Raw genomic sequence first — 22,642 nt, 5'->3', positions numbered from 1 at the left:
AATAATACTAATGATAACAATAATAACGCTGATCCTTAAAATAACAGACAACAATACTATTATTGTTGTTTTTAAATTGTAATATTTACCACAACAATGCAAGTATTAACAATACTAATGGGTATATATGTGTAAAGATTGGTGAAATGTAAAAGTAGGCTTACACGCCTGCAGGATATTGAAATATCTTGAAATAATTAAATGCATAGCACTGTAGTATACAACATAATGTTTTTAATGTGTGAAACGCCCTGCATTACGCACAAGACAATCTATTCCGTGTTGTTTAGTTTTCACTCTCTTATTTCAGCTTTTTAAATATAAAATTAGGATTTCATATTGAACGACTCCTCTGCACATCCTATCATGCATTAGATGCCAAAATTGTAATCTGCCAGATTAGATTTGTTAAAGTTAACATGTGCCATTCTATTTCTGGTTTACGGCACAGGAAACTTGTAATTGTTAGCAGAACTTGCATGTGGGTTTGTCCATGGCCGTATGTCCCAAAGTCAACCACTTACTGTAGTTCACACTGCGCACAGACGTCCGTTTAACGTGTAATTTTCATTTACATTTGGTTGAGTTGTTAACTAACTCGAATTTATCGTGAAATCAACAAAACATGTTACCATGTCATTGGATTTAGGTTAAAAGTTGGGTGGGAAAAAAATGAAATTCCCTTACATTGATGACTTTTTGAAAACCCAATCAGTTTTCCACGTTGATCCAACGTCATCACATTGTTTTAGTTTTTTTTAAATGACGTGAAACAACGTTGATTCTACCAGTTTTTGCCTAGTGAGTTATTTCTCTTGTCTTTTTGCAGAGGATGCTAGATCTATTTCCAGATAGTTTTTCAAAAGTGTGCACGGCTGAAGATTTTTACAGTATTGAACGTAAACTTTCAGTTCCAATAGCCTCTTTTTTTGTATCAATTGCGTGACTAGTCGTAATGAAGAAATACTGAGGAGATTCCGAATTTGGAAAAATTGTGAGGTAGGTAAGCACACTGGAAAATATTTTAAACTCTTATTGTCATTATTTGCCATAGCCTGGCCATGGGCCTAGCCTACTAACGTTATGCTATTCGAATTGTTTTCAACCCTAGACGACGAATAGGCTACTGATTTCGTCAACACCAGACAAACAGGTATGTCAATACCTGTGTCGGTAATTTGGCAAAGGCTGGAAAACATTGACTCGTTTTCTATTGAGGAATTTAGATAAAAGCCATGTGAATAGCCATTTCTAGTAATGTAGCCCATGCACTCAACTCTAGTTGAGGTGCTCGACCTTCCAACCTCAAGGTTAGACTTTCGCACTGTGCTGATTATTAGATAGGCAAAACAGCTCGTTATAATATGGTTTAATTCTACTAATGCACTATTCTACTATTCTCAGCAAGTAATGCACTCACAATTATATTTTCATTAAAAAAACTCGTTTTATATAGATAATGACTCATGCATGGATTTGTCTTTTAAAAAACAGCATTTGAGAGGAAATATCTGCATAAGATCGATTCCATTACCTTCCAGAGCAGTGGCATAGAGCCTTTCTCAGTTGTAAAACTTTATAGCAATCTGGGGGCTCCTTAGTCATGGATACAGTTAAAGGAGTTTCACCGATGTTCCTCTCAGCAGTTGGAGAGCAATTCTTTGTGATTATGAAAAAGGAATGTTGGGAATATGTAAATTGTCGTGCCTTCGTTGCACAAAAAAAGTTGGGGCTTAAATCGTGCTTTGCCTGTAGGATAGTCTTCTATCTGGGCTACTAGGACATGGCCGTCATTCCAAGTTCCCCCACAAATGTTTACTTGCAGCCCGCCAGACAAAAAGTAAACAGCTGGGTTAGACTGGTGTTGTCAACGTCAAAACTGTAGCGTCTGGGAAACTATTGGTTTATCTTTTGTAAAGGAAGACACAAATTCGTTTGGTTTAGCATCAAGAGACCTATAGCTTCAATACAATACTGTTTGTCATACGTCAACATCCTCGAAGTCTAGTAAGCCTAGGTTACTTTTTTGAGTTTCGTTTTACTGTAGACTAATACGCCTTCCCATAGCTTATTGTTGTTATTGACTACGTAACTTGCACCATGCCATATGCATCAACGTCCATCCCGCAATGCTACGTGTGCAGTGCAAGTTTAAGCTACATTGAATGATGCAGCGTAGGCCTACTGTAGAGTAGTTAAATGATATAGAATATAAACCATTTAAACACAGGTCTCTCTATACAACTTTAAAAGCATCACCTATGTTTAAGGACACATTTTGCAGGCCTATGCAATGCGAACGCGGTAGCAGTAGCAATGGTCGTCCTGCGGCCATTGCAAACGTTTTATTACAACCGTTTACATCTTTCTCAGTTTAACGTTTTTTCTTTCTTCTAATATAGGACATATTCTCCCCTCAGACACGGTTCTTATGTATTCTTCTAACGAAGTCTGACCTTAACATGTATCGGCTAATAGCCTAATATTTATGATAACGTCTATCAGTTTGCAATAGTGCTTTTGTTGACCAATGTGCTTTTTTTTTTTAGCAAAACGATTGCCTCCAACGAATCTATAATGTCTATCAAATGGACAGCCGCAAGGGCCTATTGGTTGACAAGAACGAAAATCAGGTGTTACTCTATTGGCTAGTTATGTTTCTTAGCTATGTGTTTCATACGTACGAAATATGGTTATCGCACATGGACCTTTTAGTTTTGATCAGTTGGCTAATCTATACAATTTAGTGAACTGTAAGAATTAGGCTACATATTTATGTATTAGTTGCACTTTGTTGCCTCTCCAAAGCCAACATAATGTATTAGTTAGCCTGTAAACGCAGATAATCAAGAGGGTTGTATAAACCTTTAGGCCCTACAAATTCACAATATTATATCTGTATCCAATATACAACGTTTGCGTTCAACGTGGCATGGGTCCTTCTATTGATTCAACTGTACAGCGACATCTGGAGGACACAAAGGATTTTTGCTCGGGGAGATTTCCAAACCTTTCTAATTTCCCTTTGTTTTTAGCAACCTCGGTTTTAACTATAACCGTTATATGCATTCAGAAGTATCTGTATTCTCTGTCAATTTTCAGCATGCACAGTTTCCCTCAACTCTTTTTATTTTCATCAAACCTTTCACATCATTGCTGTAGACTACTCCATTGAGTGGGCCTTGTTGAATGAACACTAGGCATGCCTATTTTAGGATACCTATTTCGCGCATACTTGGGCACCAAAGAGCAGGTATAAGTCTATCGTTGAGACGTACAGATGTTTTCACTTGTTTCTAAATTCAGAATTTACGTACTTGTTTCGAAATGAAACATACCTGCTATGCCAGCTGTTTTCTTTGGCCATATTGCCTAATCCATTACAATTTTGCAGCTCAAAATAATATATATATATATATCTTATTATTACAATTTGAGGCTTAATTGTAACCCTGATTATGGGCCATGACATTTACTTTCTTGTCATTTCAAACATGTAATGCTTGATAGCCTATATCGAAAATTATACAGTTAGTTTATACTTCAGCTCGTTCGTGTGACCACAATAGGCCGATCCTCTACCTAAATATGAAAGACAGTCCTGCGTTAAATTATTGTTTTCATTCCAAATTGAAGTGTCTATAGGTGTGACTAAAATAATACATTACATAAATAAAGAAAACCATGTCATCATTTTTTAGGAATGTGTGTGACGTTTACTCTTCATGTATTTAAAAAAATGACAACAATTGTAGATTTCCAATGTGCTGCTAAGAAGGTAAGAACATTATGACTATTTATCTTGTAACTATAGGCCTTAGTTGTTACTATTGTTATCATTATTGTATTATTACTAAACAATACAGCGTTAAAAATACATTTACAAGATGAATGCAGAGTTCTTATATATTTTATCCATAGTTGGAAAAATTCAAGATTGTCTTTAAAGCTGGGGGGTTTATAATTACAAATAATTAACAGCGTTTACAGAATATAAATAACAGCAATGACTCATTAGGTTATAAGGAGCCATGGCTAAGGTACTGTATATAACCTGTACTAAAACACAAATAAGTGTGTGATTGTACAAAGTGTGAAGTAATCATCCATTTAAAATAAGATATGTTGTCATAATATTTGTGCGTAAATAAGTCATATCTGTGCGCAATGATGTAAGTGATAGGCTATTGCTAGGCGTGAATTTGAGGTAATAACTATTGTAATGTGTATGACCTTGCTGCACATTTCGTCGAATTTATAGGCATAAATCTGACTGATAATTTTGCCATTTTAACAAGGGATTGTAGCCGACACGAAACGCTGCTTAATTTTGACAACAGGTTTGAAAGCTGTAATTCTATGAACTCATTGGTTGAATATGAATATGCTCATACAGCTTGGAATAGAGTCAAGCCAGGTGTATATATATTATTAAACCGAGTGAGTGAATTACACATCTGTGTCCAAAATATAATTTAATGCAGATGTTCCATCTAGCAGTGAATAACATGTCAATCTCTGCCATTTTGAAGCCATTTTGAAAAAAACTCCGCTACTTGCATTGACACATTGGCGATATGCATTTCATTTAATTAAAGATGGATAAGATAAGAAATGGATAAGAAATCAATTAAACAGGGAGTTCTGGGAATAGGATATTTAGGCACTTGAATCAACCAGCGCCGCAAGGGGAGGAGCCTGCCGGTGAACCCCAGACTCTATTGGGTCCCCTGCAGGAAGCTGCTCGCCAGACTTTTCGTCAAAATATGTCCTAGCAATGTCATGCTCTGAGAGATTCGTTTTGACGGCGTCCTTGGTTAACTCTTTCGTGGACTGCCGTCCAAAGGAGCCCCCCTCTGTTGCCCACCCTCACCAGCACGCCGCCCGCTCTGACCCGGACTGCAGTGTCCAAAATAACTGTGGTTCCGTGCCAAACACGGCCATACCCGGGACAATGAACCAGCACCAGCAGTTGCAGCCGCAAGAAGCAATGGCTCAGCCTCGATACCAATACCACCAGGGAATACTGAACTGGGACGTGCCACATTTGAGCCCGGTCCGGGTGCCGCAGGTCAGTGCGTGCCCTTACAGCTCGTCAAACAGAAAAGACAACTCCTCCTATTTGCTTCTGGAACCGGACAACCACTCAAAACCGTCACCGGACGTATCTGCCTTCACCAGACTAATGTCAGAGATGGGCTCCATGACGGGTGGTTCTGGTCCAATTCAGGGCTACTTCCGCCCGGAGCAGTCATACTCGGGGATCAAAGTCCAGGAGTACAACAACAGCGTGCACAGCTTGCCCACGACCAATCCACCGCGCTCTCCCCACTCAGACTCGCGCCATTTGTGCAACTTGAGCTTCCCGGTGCTGCCATATCCAGACTCTGACTTCAAGCGCGTTATTGATGACTTAGCGCTGGGCAGCAGTGAGTGTCAAGCCCAGAGAAGCGATAGCAGCAGCATCACCCTGGCCAGTCAGACCAACACGGAAGACTTAGGCATAGGTTTACGGCGAGACAAGCCCTCATCAGTCTTACCCGAGGGCGATAAAAGTCCCAGACAGGAGACGCAAGGTGGGTAAATGGAATGAAAAGGAAAAAAGCTCTGAAAGATAGAACGCGACCATGGCAATAGCCACAGGAAAGCGTGATCCGGTCAATCGAGACATGGTGATTTTTACTAAGGCTGTTAAAGGGAAGAGAGAGTAGAGGACAAAGGAAGCCATTCCTCGAAATGTATTTATTGCACGGAACTACCCTCGCCAGACTAAATTGCACTCAATTTTACTGTGCGCTCTTTTGAACATCAAAACAGCGGAAGTCTCCTTTGTGTTTAGGGACAGTTAGCTAGGCGTAGCATACAATTGATTGTGGGCCCAGGTTTATGTGAGAGTTGGCTATAACCGACTGACTCAGTCTCACAATAAAATGTAGGCTAAAGCTAATGCTAGCTTCTATTTGCCTGTTGCGATGCTAGATGCTATAGCTAACATGCATATAAACATGTTTCGTAAAATGAGCACTGAGAGATGCCATAAAATCTCTCATTTAAAAAAGGCATGATATAACACGACCGTTAACCAATGATCCAAATATTGACATATTTCAACTCAGGTTGTGAAGTCATCACGCATGCCAATATTTGACATTGAGTGTTCAAATATTACGCCATTTTGTTCCAAATAATATTTTTAATGTACAACTATACCATGCTTGCCACTATTAAATGTCGAAATAAGTTGTCCAACGGCATTTGGCATATTATAAATAAAAATTGTCATTATAGGCCTGTCATGATAGGCCTAGTACAACAGATTAATGGATCAACAATAACCCATTTATTTTATGTTAAATCTTCTGATTTCTATAGCCTAATCAGAATAGAGCTTTGTCACATAATGATTTATTGAGTAGGCTAGCATCATTTAGCTTAACAATAGCCAATGCCTCGCTGTAAGGTTACACACTATTCACATCATCTGCTACATTCAGATAGACTACTACTTTTCTTTTTGTCCATTTACAATTTAAACATAGGAAAATATTTAGATTCGTAAAAGATTTGTTCCAAACATGGGGCCTTAGCTTCGTTTTTTGTTTTGACGTATGGGTTTCTAGACAAATGGATTAAACTCCAGTAGGCACGACAATCGTTCAATTGTGAGACCTATTCCTATACCTCTCCTATGCATGTGTAGTCCTACATATTTCACTTTGTCCTTTTGATAATAACCTATTCACGCCCAAGTAGAATGCACGTCGTTTTAGCTAAGGCCTACATGATAACAAACCTTGCATTTCAGAGAACTACCAGAGAACTAGCAAACAGTGAATTAGAGGAGAAAATAGAACACAAAACAATAGTACTATCACACACACACACACACACACACACACACACACACACACACACACACGGGAGAGATGCATGTCACGTGACATTATATCCCGTCATAAACTGAAATTATATCAGCCAGGTAATGCCCGCGAGAGCATTTTAGAAATGTGCACATCCCTAAAACAAATAATTCGCGCTCTGCCAGTCTATCACTAAATAAATGTTTTGTCTTGTTTTGACAGAGGACGCAACATTCGAAAAGGACGCGTGCTGTGGGTGGCTGTGGGCGAAGGCGGGGAGGAAGAAGCGCTGTCCTTACACCAAATACCAAACCCTGGAGCTGGAAAAGGAGTTCCTCTTCAACATGTATTTGACTCGCGATCGCCGCCTGGAGATCGCTCGCAGTGTCAACCTCACTGACCGTCAAGTCAAAATCTGGTTCCAGAACCGCCGCATGAAGATGAAGAAGATGACACGGGAACACAGAACCAGGGACACGGTCACACATTTCCCCATCTGATTCCCCACAAACATGGTGCGCAGAGACAGGCCTACATGGACATGACTGAGTGCAGGAGCATGGGATGATGCAAAGTCAACAATAGGATGGACCATATACTGAAGGATTTGGAGATAGTGGTTCTGATCTGAAGGATGGGCTGGATGAAAGTGCAAGGATGGGCTGGATGAAAGTGCCATCTATGTCCTATACACTTTGCATGAGGATATGGTGGCTCTTACTGGTTACACTTGAGTTTTTCCATGATGGAGAAATGTCGGGAAACATTTTCTTTCTCCATATCCCTGTCCCACAACACCCTTCATAAAAGCACTTTATTTGATCCTTATTTAAACAACTGTCTTGTCGTTGTTTCTTGATGGCTCAATAGAATGATTGCAACGTTGCTTAATTGGTCTTTTTGACAGACACCGTCTTGAATCGAAAACTATTGTTTACAGTTCATGCTAGGCTATGGGAAGCCAATTTAAAAGGATTACTTTATTTATGACGTGAGCACTATTTTATTTATTTTCGGACGCAATTGTATTTGTAAGCGCTGAAAAATGTGCACCAATAAGCACAATATTTTGAACTTCAATTTTGTAAAATAGGAAGGATTTAAAACATTATTTCTTGTCTATATGGAGTCCTTTTTCAGCTTGACTTGAAACAAAGGATGTGTTGATTACAATAATGAATGATTTGATTATAAAAAAATACATATTTGTTTCCTAAATGAGAGCATTTGAAATAAAGGGTACGCTTTCGGTGATATAGGGAAACATGCTCCTACTACGCACATGAGCCCTTGACCTTCCAAAAGGCAAGCCTGGGATATAATATATATTTTTGTCTTGTATTATCAATTTCTAAGCTAATATTTGTTTTGATATAGTTTCGCCTATCACTTCTGCTTGAATAAATATTCCCCTGTTCCCATATTTCTTCATTTGCAACTTCGATATGGATAGATAGATGGAGAAAAACATACAGAATAGCTTGTTTTGGGAACATCCCATTGCAACAACTTCTAGTTCTAGACACCTATTATCACCTTTAGCCCATTCCTCTTCCTAGGAGCCTACTCCCACCAGGTCATATGAGCTCCAGTAATGTGATTACTCTTCCTGTAGTGATGATTGTAGTTGCTGTAACTATGATTATTAGGCTAGTATTTGTGGTTTGCAGTAGCATAGTTGTATGTTGTCATTTCCTTATCATAACAAGCAATGCCAATGCATACATTAGTTTTATACAAGGTGTATTTTAAAACAATTTAATCTGATTTAGGAGTGATTCCTTGTAAAAAAAAAAAACGAATAACGTATATAATATACTTTGTCAAGGTTAGCCTACATCTATCGTGTCCCTTTAACTTTATGTCCATTGTTCACTAGCTGCGTTCAGTGGACACCATTTTTTTTGTAGCCTACCTTCTGAATTCAAAATATTATTATTTTTTATTTTTTTCAAAAGTCAAGTTGCAGATGCCAGAGTTTCCGCTGCTGATTTGCGGGTTGTTAGCCAACAAACAGGACCGTCTTTAACGTCCTCTGGGAACAGTGTAGGCTTACATGCATTCCTTTTGTTTTTTTTTCTTCCAGATTATTAGAGATTGGTCGAGCTGGAATTATGATCTGGTCTGTGACATTTATAGCCTTTTACCAGATCATCATGATAACCACTGCACGTTAAAAAAAAAGTAATAACGTGCGTGTTTTTAGTGTGTGCATATGATTATTTAGTCCCCATTGATTCCATTTGTATCTAGATTTATGGATTCATTCGACGTTATTGACGTTATCTATCGTTTCATTTTGCATGGACTTTCTCTGATATTGTTTGAATATGAAGATTTGATGGAAAACACATGCCGCAACTTCCCCACACTGGATACTGGATATTAGCCTTTTGTCTGTTGGCCTTTTGTCTTAAAAGGAAACTGTGTAGCGTCTCCTGCTAGCATCGCCATATTGAAGAGCGCCCGATTTTTACTGACGCTGTCTGGGGCATCCAGGTTTTTATCAGGGGCAATTGACAGGGCATTTATTGTAGACTCGGGAAGTCAGGGTAGCGGATGTCTCACAGGGATTACACTACTGTACTTTTCACTACAATAGTATTGCCTGCTATTGTGGCTAACAAAGAGGTCTTAACGTGCGTTATGGGCCTTTATGTGCATGATTGAAATGACATGGGCATGCTACTTCCTCTCATATTCTCCATTCCTGTTGTATTGCAGTTTGTATCTTGTCTCGTTTTATAACTGCTGATCACTTTAGCTAGTATACATGGAATAAAGGCTACATTTAAAAAAAATGCTATTCAAATAGCGGAACCAAGAATAACGTTTATGGATTGTCACCCACGTTTTTACGGTATGGGAACATGTCCATTGGCTCAATCAGGTTCTCTGAAGGTCTTTGAAGAGAATATGAGACAAAGCTGTTGTGTGATTTAGGTAGTTTCAAGTTGTTGGGCTGGACGCTTATCACAGGAACCTGAAACTACCTGAATTACTCCAGTACTGCACATCAACGCTGGTGCGTAATGGACGAATGCAACAACAACGAGAATGAGCCGTTTCCACATGTCTGCGCACTACCCTCCATTTTGTAAATGCACACAAAAAAATGTTTTCAATATTATCTAGAAAAGTTGTTATTGTTGACATGTATTTCACTCCCGAGAGTCAATTTATTGCACATGGGCTTGTGGAGAGTTAAACGGCTAATTTAAGCCTCCCCCAAAATACCTGTGCACACTTGGGTGTAATGAACGCTTCTTCTAATATATTAAATACATTGTATGAAGTACAGCACGCACAGACGCCGTAAATTATCTACATTAAAAACACCAGCACCGGCTCTACCTCATATTCACGCCAGCTTGTTTTTACTTTTGCAGGCAATTTAATAGCACATTAACATTTACCGTCTACAAAACTTTTTCTAACTTCTATCATAAAATCTTTCACAATTTTTTTGTTCTAATTTTCTGCATTATGATCACGGAACTTTTCAATAAACTTCAATGAACAAAAACAAACTCAGAAGCCACACATGCTTTTGATAAATGTGTTTATTTCTTACAGATAAATGTTACAGCATTTCCGTTGAAACCTTCACAAATTATTCATTACCCTTCACTTATACCACATTTTGTTGAATTCAAAATGGATCTTTTTTTTATTCTCACCCATCTACACACAATGCCCCATAATCACAAAGTAAAATCATGCTTTTCAAAATTTAAGGCAAATTTATTGAAAATGAAATACAGAAATATCTCATTTACATGAGTATTCACACCCCTGAGTCAATACATGTTTATGATTACAGCTATGAGTCTTTCTGGGTAAGTCTCTAAGAGCTTTGCACACCTGGATTGTACAATATTTGCACATTATTATTATTTTTTATTCCTAAAGCTCCATCAAGTTGGTTGTTGATCATTGCTAGACAGCCATTTTCAAGTCTTGCCATAGATTTTCAAAAAAGTCAAAACTGTAACACGGTTGGTCAGGATCATTCAGTGTTGTCTCGGTAAGCAACTCCAGTGTATATTTGGCCTTGTGTTATAGGTTATTGTCCTGCTGAAAGGTGAATTTGTCTCCCAGTGTTTGTTGGAAAGCAGACTGAACCAAGTTATCCTCTAGGATTTTTCATGTGCTTAGCTCTATTCCATTTATTTTTATTTTGAAAAACTCCCTAGTCTTTGTCGATGACAAGCATACCCATAACATGATGCAGCCACCACTGTGCTTGAAAATATGAAGTGGTACTCAGGACATAAAGTACATTTTTAGCCACATTTTTCACAGTTTTACTTTAGTCCCTTATTGCAAAATGGATGCATGTTTTGGAATATTTGTAATCTGTCATTTAGGTTATTATTGTAGAGTAAGTACAATGTTGATCCATCCTCAGTTTTCTCCTATCCTTAAGTGGTTTCCTTCCTCTCCGGCAACTGAATTGGGAACGACGCCTGTATCTTTGTAGTGACTGGGTGTATTGATACACCATCCAAAGTGTAATTAATAATATTCAATGTTTGCTTTTTGATTTTTTTTAACAAGGTGCCTTTCTTTGCAGGCATTGGAAAACCTCCCTGGTCCTTGTGGTTGAATCTGAGAGACCTTACAGAAAATTGTATGTGTGGGGTACAGAGATGAGGTAGTCATAAAAAAATAATGTTAAACACTATTATTGCCCACAGTGAGTCCATGCAACTTATTACGTGACTTGTTAAGGAAATGTTTACTCCTGAACTTATTTATGCTTGTCGTAACAAAGGGGTTGAATACTTATTCACTCAAGACATTTCAGCTTTTCATTTGATATTAACTTGTACATACTTTGACATTATAGGTTATTGTGTGTAGGCAGGTGACAAAATCTCAATGTAACCATTTTAAATTCAGACTGTAACACAACAAAATGTGAAAAAAGTAAAGGGGTGTGAATACTTTCTGAAGGCACTGTACATCTTCATATATAACCCCAGGGTTACCATGAATTTTACCACAGGGATGTCTCTATTGGGAAAATGACAGTAACACGCAAATGGCTGACACGCTTTCTCTTGTTTGTTTTGATGATTTCATGTGAAAGAGTACAGACGTTTTGGACTGGTATGAAGAGCGAGGCCCTTAGAGGTGTGTGTGCGAGTTGTGTGTTGTGTGTGTGTTTGAGAGAGAGATCTGTCATCGTGAAACCTAACAACGTCATTAACTTGGTCTGAAGGTGGATTCTTACACGTTCAATGGCAATCAATTTAAAACAGGTTCGCCCCGATCTGCCATTGCATTCTGCATTTCAGTTGGCAAATAAGCCTATTATCTACTTTCCCAGAGTTAGATAAACTCATGGATACTATTTTAATTTCTCTGCATCCATTATGAAGGAAGTTAGAGGTAGTTTCGCGAGCCAATGCTAACTAGCGTTAGCGCAATGACTGAAAGTCTATGGTATCGAGTAGCATGCTAGCAGTTACCACATACTTCCAGTCATTGCCGTCATTGAAAATAAGAATTTGTTCTTAACTGACTTGCCTAGTTAAATAAAGGTAAAATAAAAATAAAAATAAAATTGCGCTATTTTGGCTAGTATGCTATCCGTTTCCATAGACTTCCAGTCATTGTGCTAATGCTAGTTAGCAATTGCACTAACACTACTTAGCAACTTCCTTCAGACTATAAGCAGAGACATAAAATGTTATCCATGATTTAATCTGACTCTGGGGAAGTAGATAAAGGGTTTCATTGCCAAAATCCTGAAGTATCCCTTTAAGGCTTATCCAGAGGGGGCTCACAGAAAGATGACAGTGTGTAACACATATTCATGTCAGAACGGTAATTAACAGACATAGTACGTTTGTATGCAGTCATGTCAAACTTCAATGTCTGTAATATTATTTCAGCAGTGTTCACGAAAACATTACCCTACGCTAGCCGAAAAAGCTAAAGGTCAATTCATTTGCATTTCAGCTACAACTTCATGGCACTGTGTTAGATATGTATATATATATATATATTATCATTATATTTTATCTGATCAGGATAGATAATGCAATGCATAATACGAATAGCATATGTTATATAGTATACAGAGAACAAGCATATGTGTTAACTATTTCCCACATACAATCATGTCTTGATTATTAATATCTTAAAGGCAAAGCACTTGTACTCAACATTCCACAGAAATGTAAGGCTGATTTATTGTGACTAGTTATTGCTCAAATGTGTAGGTTACTGTTTACTGCTTTAGGCTAGCAGCAACCATCACTGAAAGAACTGCAGACTGCATACTATTTAGCATATAGGCTAATATTAACTGCATGCTATTCTAATGCTGAAGCTTCTACTACTAACATATACAGGCCTGCTGCTGCTACTACTATTACTACTACTACTTTCTTACAACGCACTGTTATGTAAAATGCATTGTGTTATATTTAGTAAATAGCCTATTATAGTTATGTAGTCCCAAGTGCAAGCGGGCTAGCTGTTGTAAGAGCATCATCACCTTTCAAATCAAGCATTTACTGTCAACAAAGGACGATACAAATAAATTAGGCCTACTTGGAGATGGGGTTTGTAACATAATCATAGTTGACATGAGTTTCCTAATATCCTAATCACTTAAGGAATTAGACTGAGCCCATTATATAGTGGTATTTACAAAATAATATTATTCACATAAGACAGGAGAGCAACAAAATATAATTCACATTATACACCAATATCCCTTCCCTCTTTTTTTGCGGACAAATTAAGCTACATAGCATATAAAGGCATATAGCCAAAGTTAATTAACAACATTTAGGATAAAAAGTTTCTGGATAGAACCAAAAATGGTGATATGCTTGCTTCATATATGGCACCCCGTAAGGTTCGATATAGAACCGAAATTGGTTTCATATAGAACCCTTTTAATGGATGGAACCCAATGGTTCTATATGGAACCTTACGGGGTTCTACATATAATCTTTAGGGGTGCCATATATGAAGCAAGCAATAGAACCTTTTTTGGTTTTTGGTTCTATCCGGAACCCTTTTTTTACGAGTGCAGGCTACTTATTGTATTAGCTCTCTTGGACAGAAATCCACCTAAGAGACTTTCTTACTGTCTTTAAACAGTTCTAAAGAACCTGAGCATAATCATAAGATATTTCATTTTGCACGTCACTAGTGTTGCCCATAGCTTTGGAGAGGCGATAGGATAGTTATTGTAACTCTTGGCAATATTAGGTTTCTTATTGAAAAGTGGAGGCCTTTGTAGTGGGAAGAAATATCCGATGATGAATTACAAGTATAGATAGATGTGTTTGTTTCATGGTTTGTTTTAAGTTGATTTAACAATGGTGTGTTATCAAACCCTTATTATTGTAACTTTTAGGCCTATCTCCTTACCAATGATTGCATTTTGTTACGATAGTTACGATACAATAGTCTACAACATGTAATTAAACGTTGCTCTTGACATTTTTTTAAAACATTTCGTGCGGTTTGCAGATAATGTTTTCAATGTTTACTACTCCAGTGTATCTAATTAAGTTGTTAGCACTTTGCACGGCGGGTGGAGTTCATTAAATTATCAACGCAACATTCAAGCCAGTGGAAGGCTACACACAATGTTATATAGTGAAAAACATTCAAATCACCTTACAGATGAATCTCATCTGCCCAATTCCCTTTCGCATGTTATCGTGCTTTGGAATTAGCCTATATATTTGTTTAACATAACAGCTGCTAGGCTATTTAGTGCTCAATAACTCTGCAGATATATTCGAGTGCAAACACAGCGCAAAGTTTTATCCGCCGTAGGTAATCCTATGTTGCTGTTCTTTTTGCCCTTGATATGAGTTGTTCTGAAGTTGAAATGCATTAGTTGCTAGCACGAGAGCCAGTGGAAGGCAGAGAAAGCATTGAAGGCCGAGGCCAAAGCTTTGACCCGCTTGAATGTGACAAGTCATGCACAATACCTGGAAAGCTGCCAGAAATAAATATGAACTGTCTCCAACCCGTTAACTTATGAGTCTTCTTCACTTCCCCCTGTATCAGTAAAATGGTTATCATCCTCTGGGTTTTAGAATATCCTGGTGTAGTCTCACTTCTGCGGTGTTTACTTTTTGTGTCTGAGTGTGAAGTGAACGTTTTTGTCAGTGGCAGGAATGCTACAGCAGAGTCGTTTACGGTCCCGCCACAGGCGATATATCAAGTCTATAAAAATCAAAGCTGCCTGATGTAGTATTTTATTATAGTATTAAACGACCAAAAAAGTTCAAGTAGTTCCTTCCATAAAGACAGGGGATTGGCACGCAGTAGTGTTTAATGCGCTCGTTAAGAAAAATTACTCTTAATCTTCCAATAAAGCATGAACATAGACATTTCCTACACCAGAGGAAACTCAGACGCAAGTTTAAAGAAAACAAACCAATAAAGGTCTAAAAACCTGAAGATTTGAAACATAAAGCGTTATCCGTGATAGACATCTAGAGGCGAACGTGATAGAGAAATAATGGCGCCATAATAGTATTCCGATGTTAGTTTGATTCTGATGATGTATTGGACATTCATACACGTAATATATTGGATAAGGATTATTGTATTCAATGGCCTTGTTCCATGAGACGCGTGCATGTTTATCAGTTTGATAAAGAAAAGAATGTGGTCGCTTATTTTGTCGTCCATTGTTTCCAATATGCATGTATAATGTCGTTGGAATGCATGATTCAACTGGATATTTCTACGACAGCCTACAGATACCCACATATATATGGATGCACTCACATTTTGCATATTGCATAAACAAGACAATTTATTTAGAGAGGAAAATATGTACAGTGCTAGGAGAGGTGCAGCCCCTTGGCGGATTGATTTACGCCCCATTGACGCTTTATCAGGCTCGTGAAAAAAGTCTGACCAATCATTTCGCTCCGAGCGCACAGCCCCAGCAACCTAGCTCTACTTTGTTCGTAGGCTAGTAGAAGGCTAGTAAAAAAAAGACTTCTGTCCTACATGTTTTCAATTCAATGAACCGTGAATTGTATAATGTCCGAGAATGTCAATTTCTGGAACGCTGAGCAACTATTATGTGGACTCTATAATAAGTCACGAGAGCGAAGATCCGACTTCAGTCAGGTTTTCCAATGTACAGTATTCCAACTCCAGGCAACCGGGGGGACATGGCGAGCATCCCGAATTCCCCTCTTGTAGCTTCCAGCCTAAACCTCCAGTTTTTAGCTCGTCCTGGAGCCCGTTCAGCCCCCATGCCTCCAATGGCTTACCAGCGGTTTACCATCCATACATCCCGACTCAGCCCGTGCCTTCCACGGACACGCGATACATACGCACTTGGCTCGACTGCGCTCCGCGCTCGGAGTCCCTCCCCGGGCAGGGGCAGGTCAAGATGGAGCCGCTACTGGGACACCTCGGGGAACCCCCCAAAATCGGTGGACACGAGTACATTTTGGAATCCTCTTCGGCAAGAGAGATGAATTCCAGCCAGGGTTCCGGATTCGAGGACAATAAGGATATCTGTGAAGGTAGCGAAGACAAAGACGGGCCAGATCAAAGTAAGTTATAAAACGAGGAAGTGAACAGTCTGTAAAGCTTTTAATGCTGTCATAAAACAGGAACAAAGAGATAGCGAGCCATAGAGGCTCACTGCCAAATCTGGTCCGTAGTGTGCGTGTAATGTACTATGTATGTTTACGTTAGAATTATTATCATACATTTATACATACATTAGGTCAAGGTATGGATGGTGCTCTGTTTTGGAGCTTGCGACATTTCACGTGCGCGGTTTTCTGCGCTGTCCTGCCTTAGTTTTGGGGACCAACTGGTATTGAATATAATTTTACTGCAGTAAGTTTTGGCACACAGTCTCTGAGAACAGGTTATCTGCGCTCAGTTGCACTTTAGTGCAGTTCATATTGTCAGCAGCTTGTTTTATTCCTGTAATAACTGAACAGCACCTCAAGAAAGACGTCCCTCTATTGAACTATGTGCCAAGAGCCTCTCCAGTGCAAAATTAGGGTTTACCAGGGCAAGGCCCTCTGAACTCTTGTCAATATTTTAGTGTAAATATCCCCTCTTAAGGGAAAACGAGCCTTTGTTTCATTCACGTCTGATGACAGTAGTCTATTTATAGACATGTAATGTCATTTAGAAGGTGGAGTGTGGGGGATTGGGCTATATGTTCGTTTCTGCAATAATTATTATTTTGGCAAAGAAACCGCATTGACGACATTTTCTGGAAATACAGTTTGATTGATGCCTTTAGGGCTGTTGAGTGTGCAAGAGTCTCTTTTTAACACCAGAAAATAAATCTGAAATATTTTCCAAGTGAGACTCACAGTTGTTTTTTTTTACAAGCAGACTCATCTGTCTGAGCTAAATTACATTATGTGGAGGATGTTGGTCACTGCACTCTCAGTTGACTCGCTTTTCTAACCATGCCTATGGTTGCCTTGATAGAATAAAATACATTTTCTCTCCTTTACCAACACGGCCTCATAAGATCAGGCTGGCTATTAATCAGGCCTGAAGGCGAGCAGGAGTGGAAACCTATATATTTGTGTTGCTCCGCACAGCACAGTCTTGTTGAAATAGGCCGTGGGTGCTCGCCCGGTAACGTTTTGGTGCGCCGAGAAACTGAGAAATATATCATACATATGATGCCTAACCTAGATTGGATGGGTCAAGGTTCTGACAGATGGTCATTTTCTAGTAGCATGGACTGGCGGTGGAGACCAACGTTGATTTTAATCCACGAAATGGGTTCACGCACTACGTGAACTCTCTAATGGATGGTGCGCAACAGAATTCCCCTTTGTGTTGCCCTGGGCGGCATTCCAGAATAAACTACGGGCAAAGGCAACGAAGTTGGGAATTACACGTCCCTCTTTGTGCTAGCAACGGCTTGTGAGTGAAAAAAAGTGATTTCCACTGAAGTTTATTAAGTTATAAGACCAACCAACATCACTATTAATTCTTGTATGTTGGCTCCCTGGGACAGTTGGGGAAAAACATATAAAATACGATGCAATCTTAATGTAGAGAAATGTAATAACGAATATCTCTAGGCATATACGAACGGTCAATTTCTCAGACTATTAAGGCAAAATTGCAAAGAGACATGATGGTATAATAACGGTCTGTAGCCATTATGTGTTTCCATCCCAACATTCGTCACAAAACAGACCATGATCATCCAACGACAATACCCTCTTAAACGTGCATTGTTGCAGATCATGTCTCGGAGCTCATAAGTATTTAGGTGGCACATCTCTATCTCCGAGGTGTCTGCCGGCAACGGATAGCTTTACAGGGTTATCAATCATCCCCGAGGGATTATTTCCTTTCATGATAACAATAGGATTGCGTCATAAGATTTAGGACATTGGAGACAGTTGATGTGGTATGAAAGTGAGCGTCTAGGGGCATGGGCCGATTGGATTTCTCTCTCTACGTTGGTTACATGTATGTAGCCTAAGAGAAATGGCCATGAGTTTCAATGAGCCCAGATTTTTTTCATCTGTAGAAATGCCCGGATCCATTGGCCAAAGCTATGTCCTTTCACATAGCCGTACGCGTTATGGGATAGCACTGGATGGTTTGTCATGCAGTGACAGGAAAAGCCCCGACTTTTGCACGGGATGAATGGCACTAGGTGATTATGTACTTGGAGAATGCGAAGCACCACTTTGCGTGTCACAAAGCCCACTTCTACCTCCAGTGCCTCGGAACAGGCATGTGTGTCCACTTGCAGATGCAATCGATCCAATGCCATGCGTGGGATATTTATACCCCCACGGCCTTTTGAGTAATCAAGGTATTCTCAGTTTAAGCTTTTCAAGGCCGTTTGAATGCCATGGTAGCCCAACATGCAGGCTCTACACAGTGATGTTATACCAAAAGCAACTGTGAGGAAATGTAGATGGGCCTACATGAAAATACATAGCATGCATTCCCGAGAAAGCCACCAGAGAGGAAAGGCGTCTCCACGGAGACAGCAAGAATTATTTCCCCTGGAACATTTCCCATAAAAAGGAGATAATCCACTTTCCAAAGCAACCGCATTTCAGGGGGACTGCATTTTTGTTTGGGTTAGGCTCTGTTGCTCACTATAGGTCTCTCATAGTTCCAATGCTTTTGGCTCTGTTGGGGGAGGATAGCTTCTCCTCATAACCATGCTGCGCTTTCTTCACTAATTGCATTCGGCTGAGGCCTGCTAACCAAGCTGAAGGGTGGAGTGCATTGCCATGATTGGAGGTTCTGTCAAAAAAAATAAGGAGAATCGTAGTTTACGAGATAACATCACATCCAAGTGTTCCACCCATTTAGAGTGTACTTCTCACAAACAGGGTGATTTTCAAGGTCTAGTGGGGTGAAGGACACGAGTACTTTTTTCCATTACCTTTGTGTTTCCCATTTATGACATTGTTATGGTAACATGAAAAGACACCTTATGGTCCAGGAAGTACTTTCATGGTAAACATGTAGAGTGAAGGTGAACTGCCTGTCCTCTAAACCCATTTACAATACCAACCAAGGTCACCTTCGGCCTGAGGGGCGGTGAGGAACTACTTTCCTCTCTCCTCTACTCCATTACATTACCGAACACGGTTCCATTTGGAGCAATATGAGCCTTGGCTTTTGATATCACTTTAAACTCAATTATATAACGCATGGGCATGGAAATTTTGTTATTACGCACGCATGTTTGTATTTAGCTATGTTATGAGGCTTGCTAGTCTAGGGCCTATTCTGGTCTGTGTTTGTTAGCCCTTTACTAAAGGTGTCTGTCTGACTTTCCCTTGTAGATGACCCCTCTGCCAACTGGTTGCATGCCCGGTCTTCCCGGAAGAAGCGGTGCCCTTACACGAAATACCAAACCCTCGAGCTCGAGAAAGAGTTCCTCTTCAACATGTACCTCACCCGGGACAGAAGGCACGAGGTAGCGCGCTCCCTGAACTTGACCGAGAGACAAGTCAAAATATGGTTCCAAAACCGACGGATGAAAATGAAGAAAATGAATAAGGACCAACCCAAGGATTAAGAAAAAAAGGGGAGTGCTATTAAAAACACCACCATCACAAAGAGTCTGCTTTCTCGTTACTTTTCCCTTAAATAGGCATACATGGACTGTAATGGTTAAAGTGGGGGTGCAGGAAGTTTGTTTTTATTATTTTCCATAGCGATGTGAAATACCCTCTGACATTATAGAAGCGCAGACAAATAGAGAAAACCCTTATGAACCGTTGTAAGCTCAGTTGGTACAGCATGGCGCTTGTGACGCCAGGGTAGATGGTTTGTTTCCCGGGATCACCTGTACATAAAATGTATGCACGCATGACTGTAAGTCGCTTTGGATAAAAGCGTCTGCTAAATGGCATATATTATACTATACAGTAGAAAGGAGGGTGGATTCACGCGGCTCTTTCTCAAGCACTACTTTGATCACTTATTTATTGCTTTACGCATGACACCAACGCTCATCAGGAGAGGCATGGAGGTGCCTAAACGTCGGTTTCATGCGGTCATTAATACATTAGAGAAACGGTTGTAGTCAAAGGGTGTGTGCAACCTGCATTTATTCTTATCTTTTAGTTTTTTTCGCTCCATTCCTCTGTTCAACTCCATAGATGCGTCTTACGTAATGATGGTGCTGATCTTTCACGAAAAATACATTATTTTATTTTCCGAGCAGCAGTTCCCCAATTCAGTTCCCCAACGATGTTATATGTTAACTCGATTAATAACCTAGTGTGGCGTCACATCCCCCAGAGCCTCTTTGACTGGGTCGCATTTACCAAAATATCAGGGTTCCAGGTATTTGTTGTAATCCCTTTAAATACTAACTCAACAGGTATATGCACACTCTTATATGTATCTCTTTTTTCTACATAATAATTTTACATTCAAGTTCATTGTACGTAAAAAGTGCGTAATAACCTAATAAGGGTTTCATATGGAAAGGTCTATGACAGGGCTCTCCAACCCTGTTCCTGGAGAGCTTCTCTCCTGTAGGTTTTCACTCCAACCCCAGTTGTAACTAACCTGATTCATCTTATCAACCAGACATATATTAGAATCAAGTACGCTAGATTAGGGTTGGAGTGAAAAGCTACAGGACAGTAGTTTTCCAGGAACAGAGTTGGAGAACCCTGGTCTACGGGGTATTTATCCGTTAACATTTCCTTGAGACCAATGTTACTATTTCGTTGTGTAATTGCTATAAAAAAAGTATTTTAGACTACTTGACGTGGAAATTAATCAGGAATACGTGTTTTCGGGTAGATAGCGCGACGTGGTATATTTCATTGAAGTATCATATGCAACAATGTTAGATCACATGCTAGATGGAACCTTGTTCGCGACTGGGATTAATCCTAGTTTTATATAGTTTGGTCTGCCAATATAAGGTCAATAGATCCAATGGCCTTGAGCCTACTTGCTTTGATCTAATGACTGTGCAGTCTAACAGTGGGACGTTTTTGAACATTTACGTGGAAATAAAAGGGCCTACAATAACGCGCCCTTTTACGCTCTCTCTCATTTTGATATTTGCCATAAAAAGATGTACTCCCATGCGCTTAAATACAGGATATAACATATGTCGAAGAAAAACAAGCCTACATTGTCTAAGAATAAAATGTTTACATTGTTAGCGCATGCCTAATATCATAATGAAATGTAATTTATTTCTTTATGTTTGTGTGTTTTGGAAATGAAAATCTATTTGAAGAAAATGCGCCATGCTATAGCAGTTTTTGGATGATAATATTTCTAATGACTTGTAAATAGGCCTAGGTGAATAAACCTCGATTGTTTTTATTGGAATGAGTTGAATATGTTCAAAATTGGTGTTTTGGGAAATGACATCGGAGTTGAATGAGCAGACGTCGTTTTTCCAGTTTTAGATATTGTTTACATGTTCTTGTCCAGAATGTATTGAGCGTTAACTGATTTAACCGTGTTGTCAATACAATAAGGAATGATGTCATTATTTGGTGTACATGTATTTTTGTTTGTTTGTTTGTGTGAGTACTTACAAACATACTGGGAAACTCTTATGATGCATTTTCAGTGAGATATGAATTGGGTGGCGTTTCTGGAGTCACGAGCATGGCTGTCCTTCATTCTGAATATTAAGGAGCATTAGACCCCATTGTGTCTCCATGCGCTCGAGCCTCGCATATCCACGGCAGCTTTCATTGCAGAGGCCTTCAGGTCATCTCAGTTGAACTCTTAGTTTTTAATAACAACAACGCTGTAAGGACCGACTCCAGAAACTACTAACCCCCTCTCAGTCTTTTTTTTTTATATCACATTAATCTCTTGTGTCCCTCATGTAAATTGTATTCAGTCCTGTGTTGTTTATCTGTGAGATAGCACTGCTGATGCTGGATTCGTATTAAAAAAATAGTTTACATTAGAAAAACGTCTCTGCACTTTTTACTGCTGTTGATAACTTCATGGAATTGATATGAGATTAAAATGAAAATAAAGCAGTTGTATTTATGACAGCCAATTCATTTTGGACAGTGGGAACGTCTCAAGAGCGCGCGTAATAGGGCGCATATGCGCCTTCTCTGCGTGTGAGTGACGACAAAACAAGTTGGAGGCTTTTCATATTTCCAACTTCACTTCATCTTTTAGGAGGAGCATGTGTTCGAAATATGTCTCGTGCGCAGGAGCATTTGTCTTGAATTGTACTTCAAGGAACAGAGTCAATTTGGCCAAGTATGCACATGGTTCCCTGAAGAAGATAGCCCGAGACCCTAATA

The 22,642-nt window shown here is 39.3% G+C and overlaps 2 protein-coding genes across 2 annotated transcripts; both read left to right on the top strand.

Annotated features, from left to right (window-relative positions):
• The first annotated feature begins 4,733 nt into the window (after window positions 1-4,733).
• LOC112225825 (homeobox protein Hox-B10a) lies at window positions 4,734-10,342 on the top strand. The gene is made up of 2 exons (XM_024389919.2): window positions 4,734-5,576; window positions 7,083-10,342. The coding sequence occupies exons 1-2, from the start codon at window positions 4,778-4,780 to the stop codon at window positions 7,358-7,360; spliced, it is 1,077 nt and encodes a 358-aa protein (XP_024245687.1). The 5' UTR covers window positions 4,734-4,777; the 3' UTR covers window positions 7,361-10,342.
• Window positions 10,343-15,770: 5,428 nt separating this feature from the next.
• On the top strand, window positions 15,771-22,287 carry hoxb9a (homeobox B9a). Its single transcript, XM_024390064.2, has 2 exons — window positions 15,771-16,423; window positions 19,676-22,287. The coding sequence occupies exons 1-2, from the start codon at window positions 15,910-15,912 to the stop codon at window positions 19,909-19,911; spliced, it is 750 nt and encodes a 249-aa protein (XP_024245832.1). The 5' UTR covers window positions 15,771-15,909; the 3' UTR covers window positions 19,912-22,287.
• The last annotated feature ends 355 nt before the right edge of the window (window positions 22,288-22,642 follow it).

The sequence above is a fragment of the Oncorhynchus tshawytscha genome, linkage group LG27 (genome assembly GCF_018296145.1).
Source record: "Oncorhynchus tshawytscha isolate Ot180627B linkage group LG27, Otsh_v2.0, whole genome shotgun sequence".
In the NCBI taxonomy this organism is placed as follows: Eukaryota; Metazoa; Chordata; class Actinopteri; order Salmoniformes; family Salmonidae; genus Oncorhynchus; species Oncorhynchus tshawytscha.
Note: the sequence above shows the minus strand (reverse complement) of the source record. Positions and strands in the feature narration are given on the sequence as shown.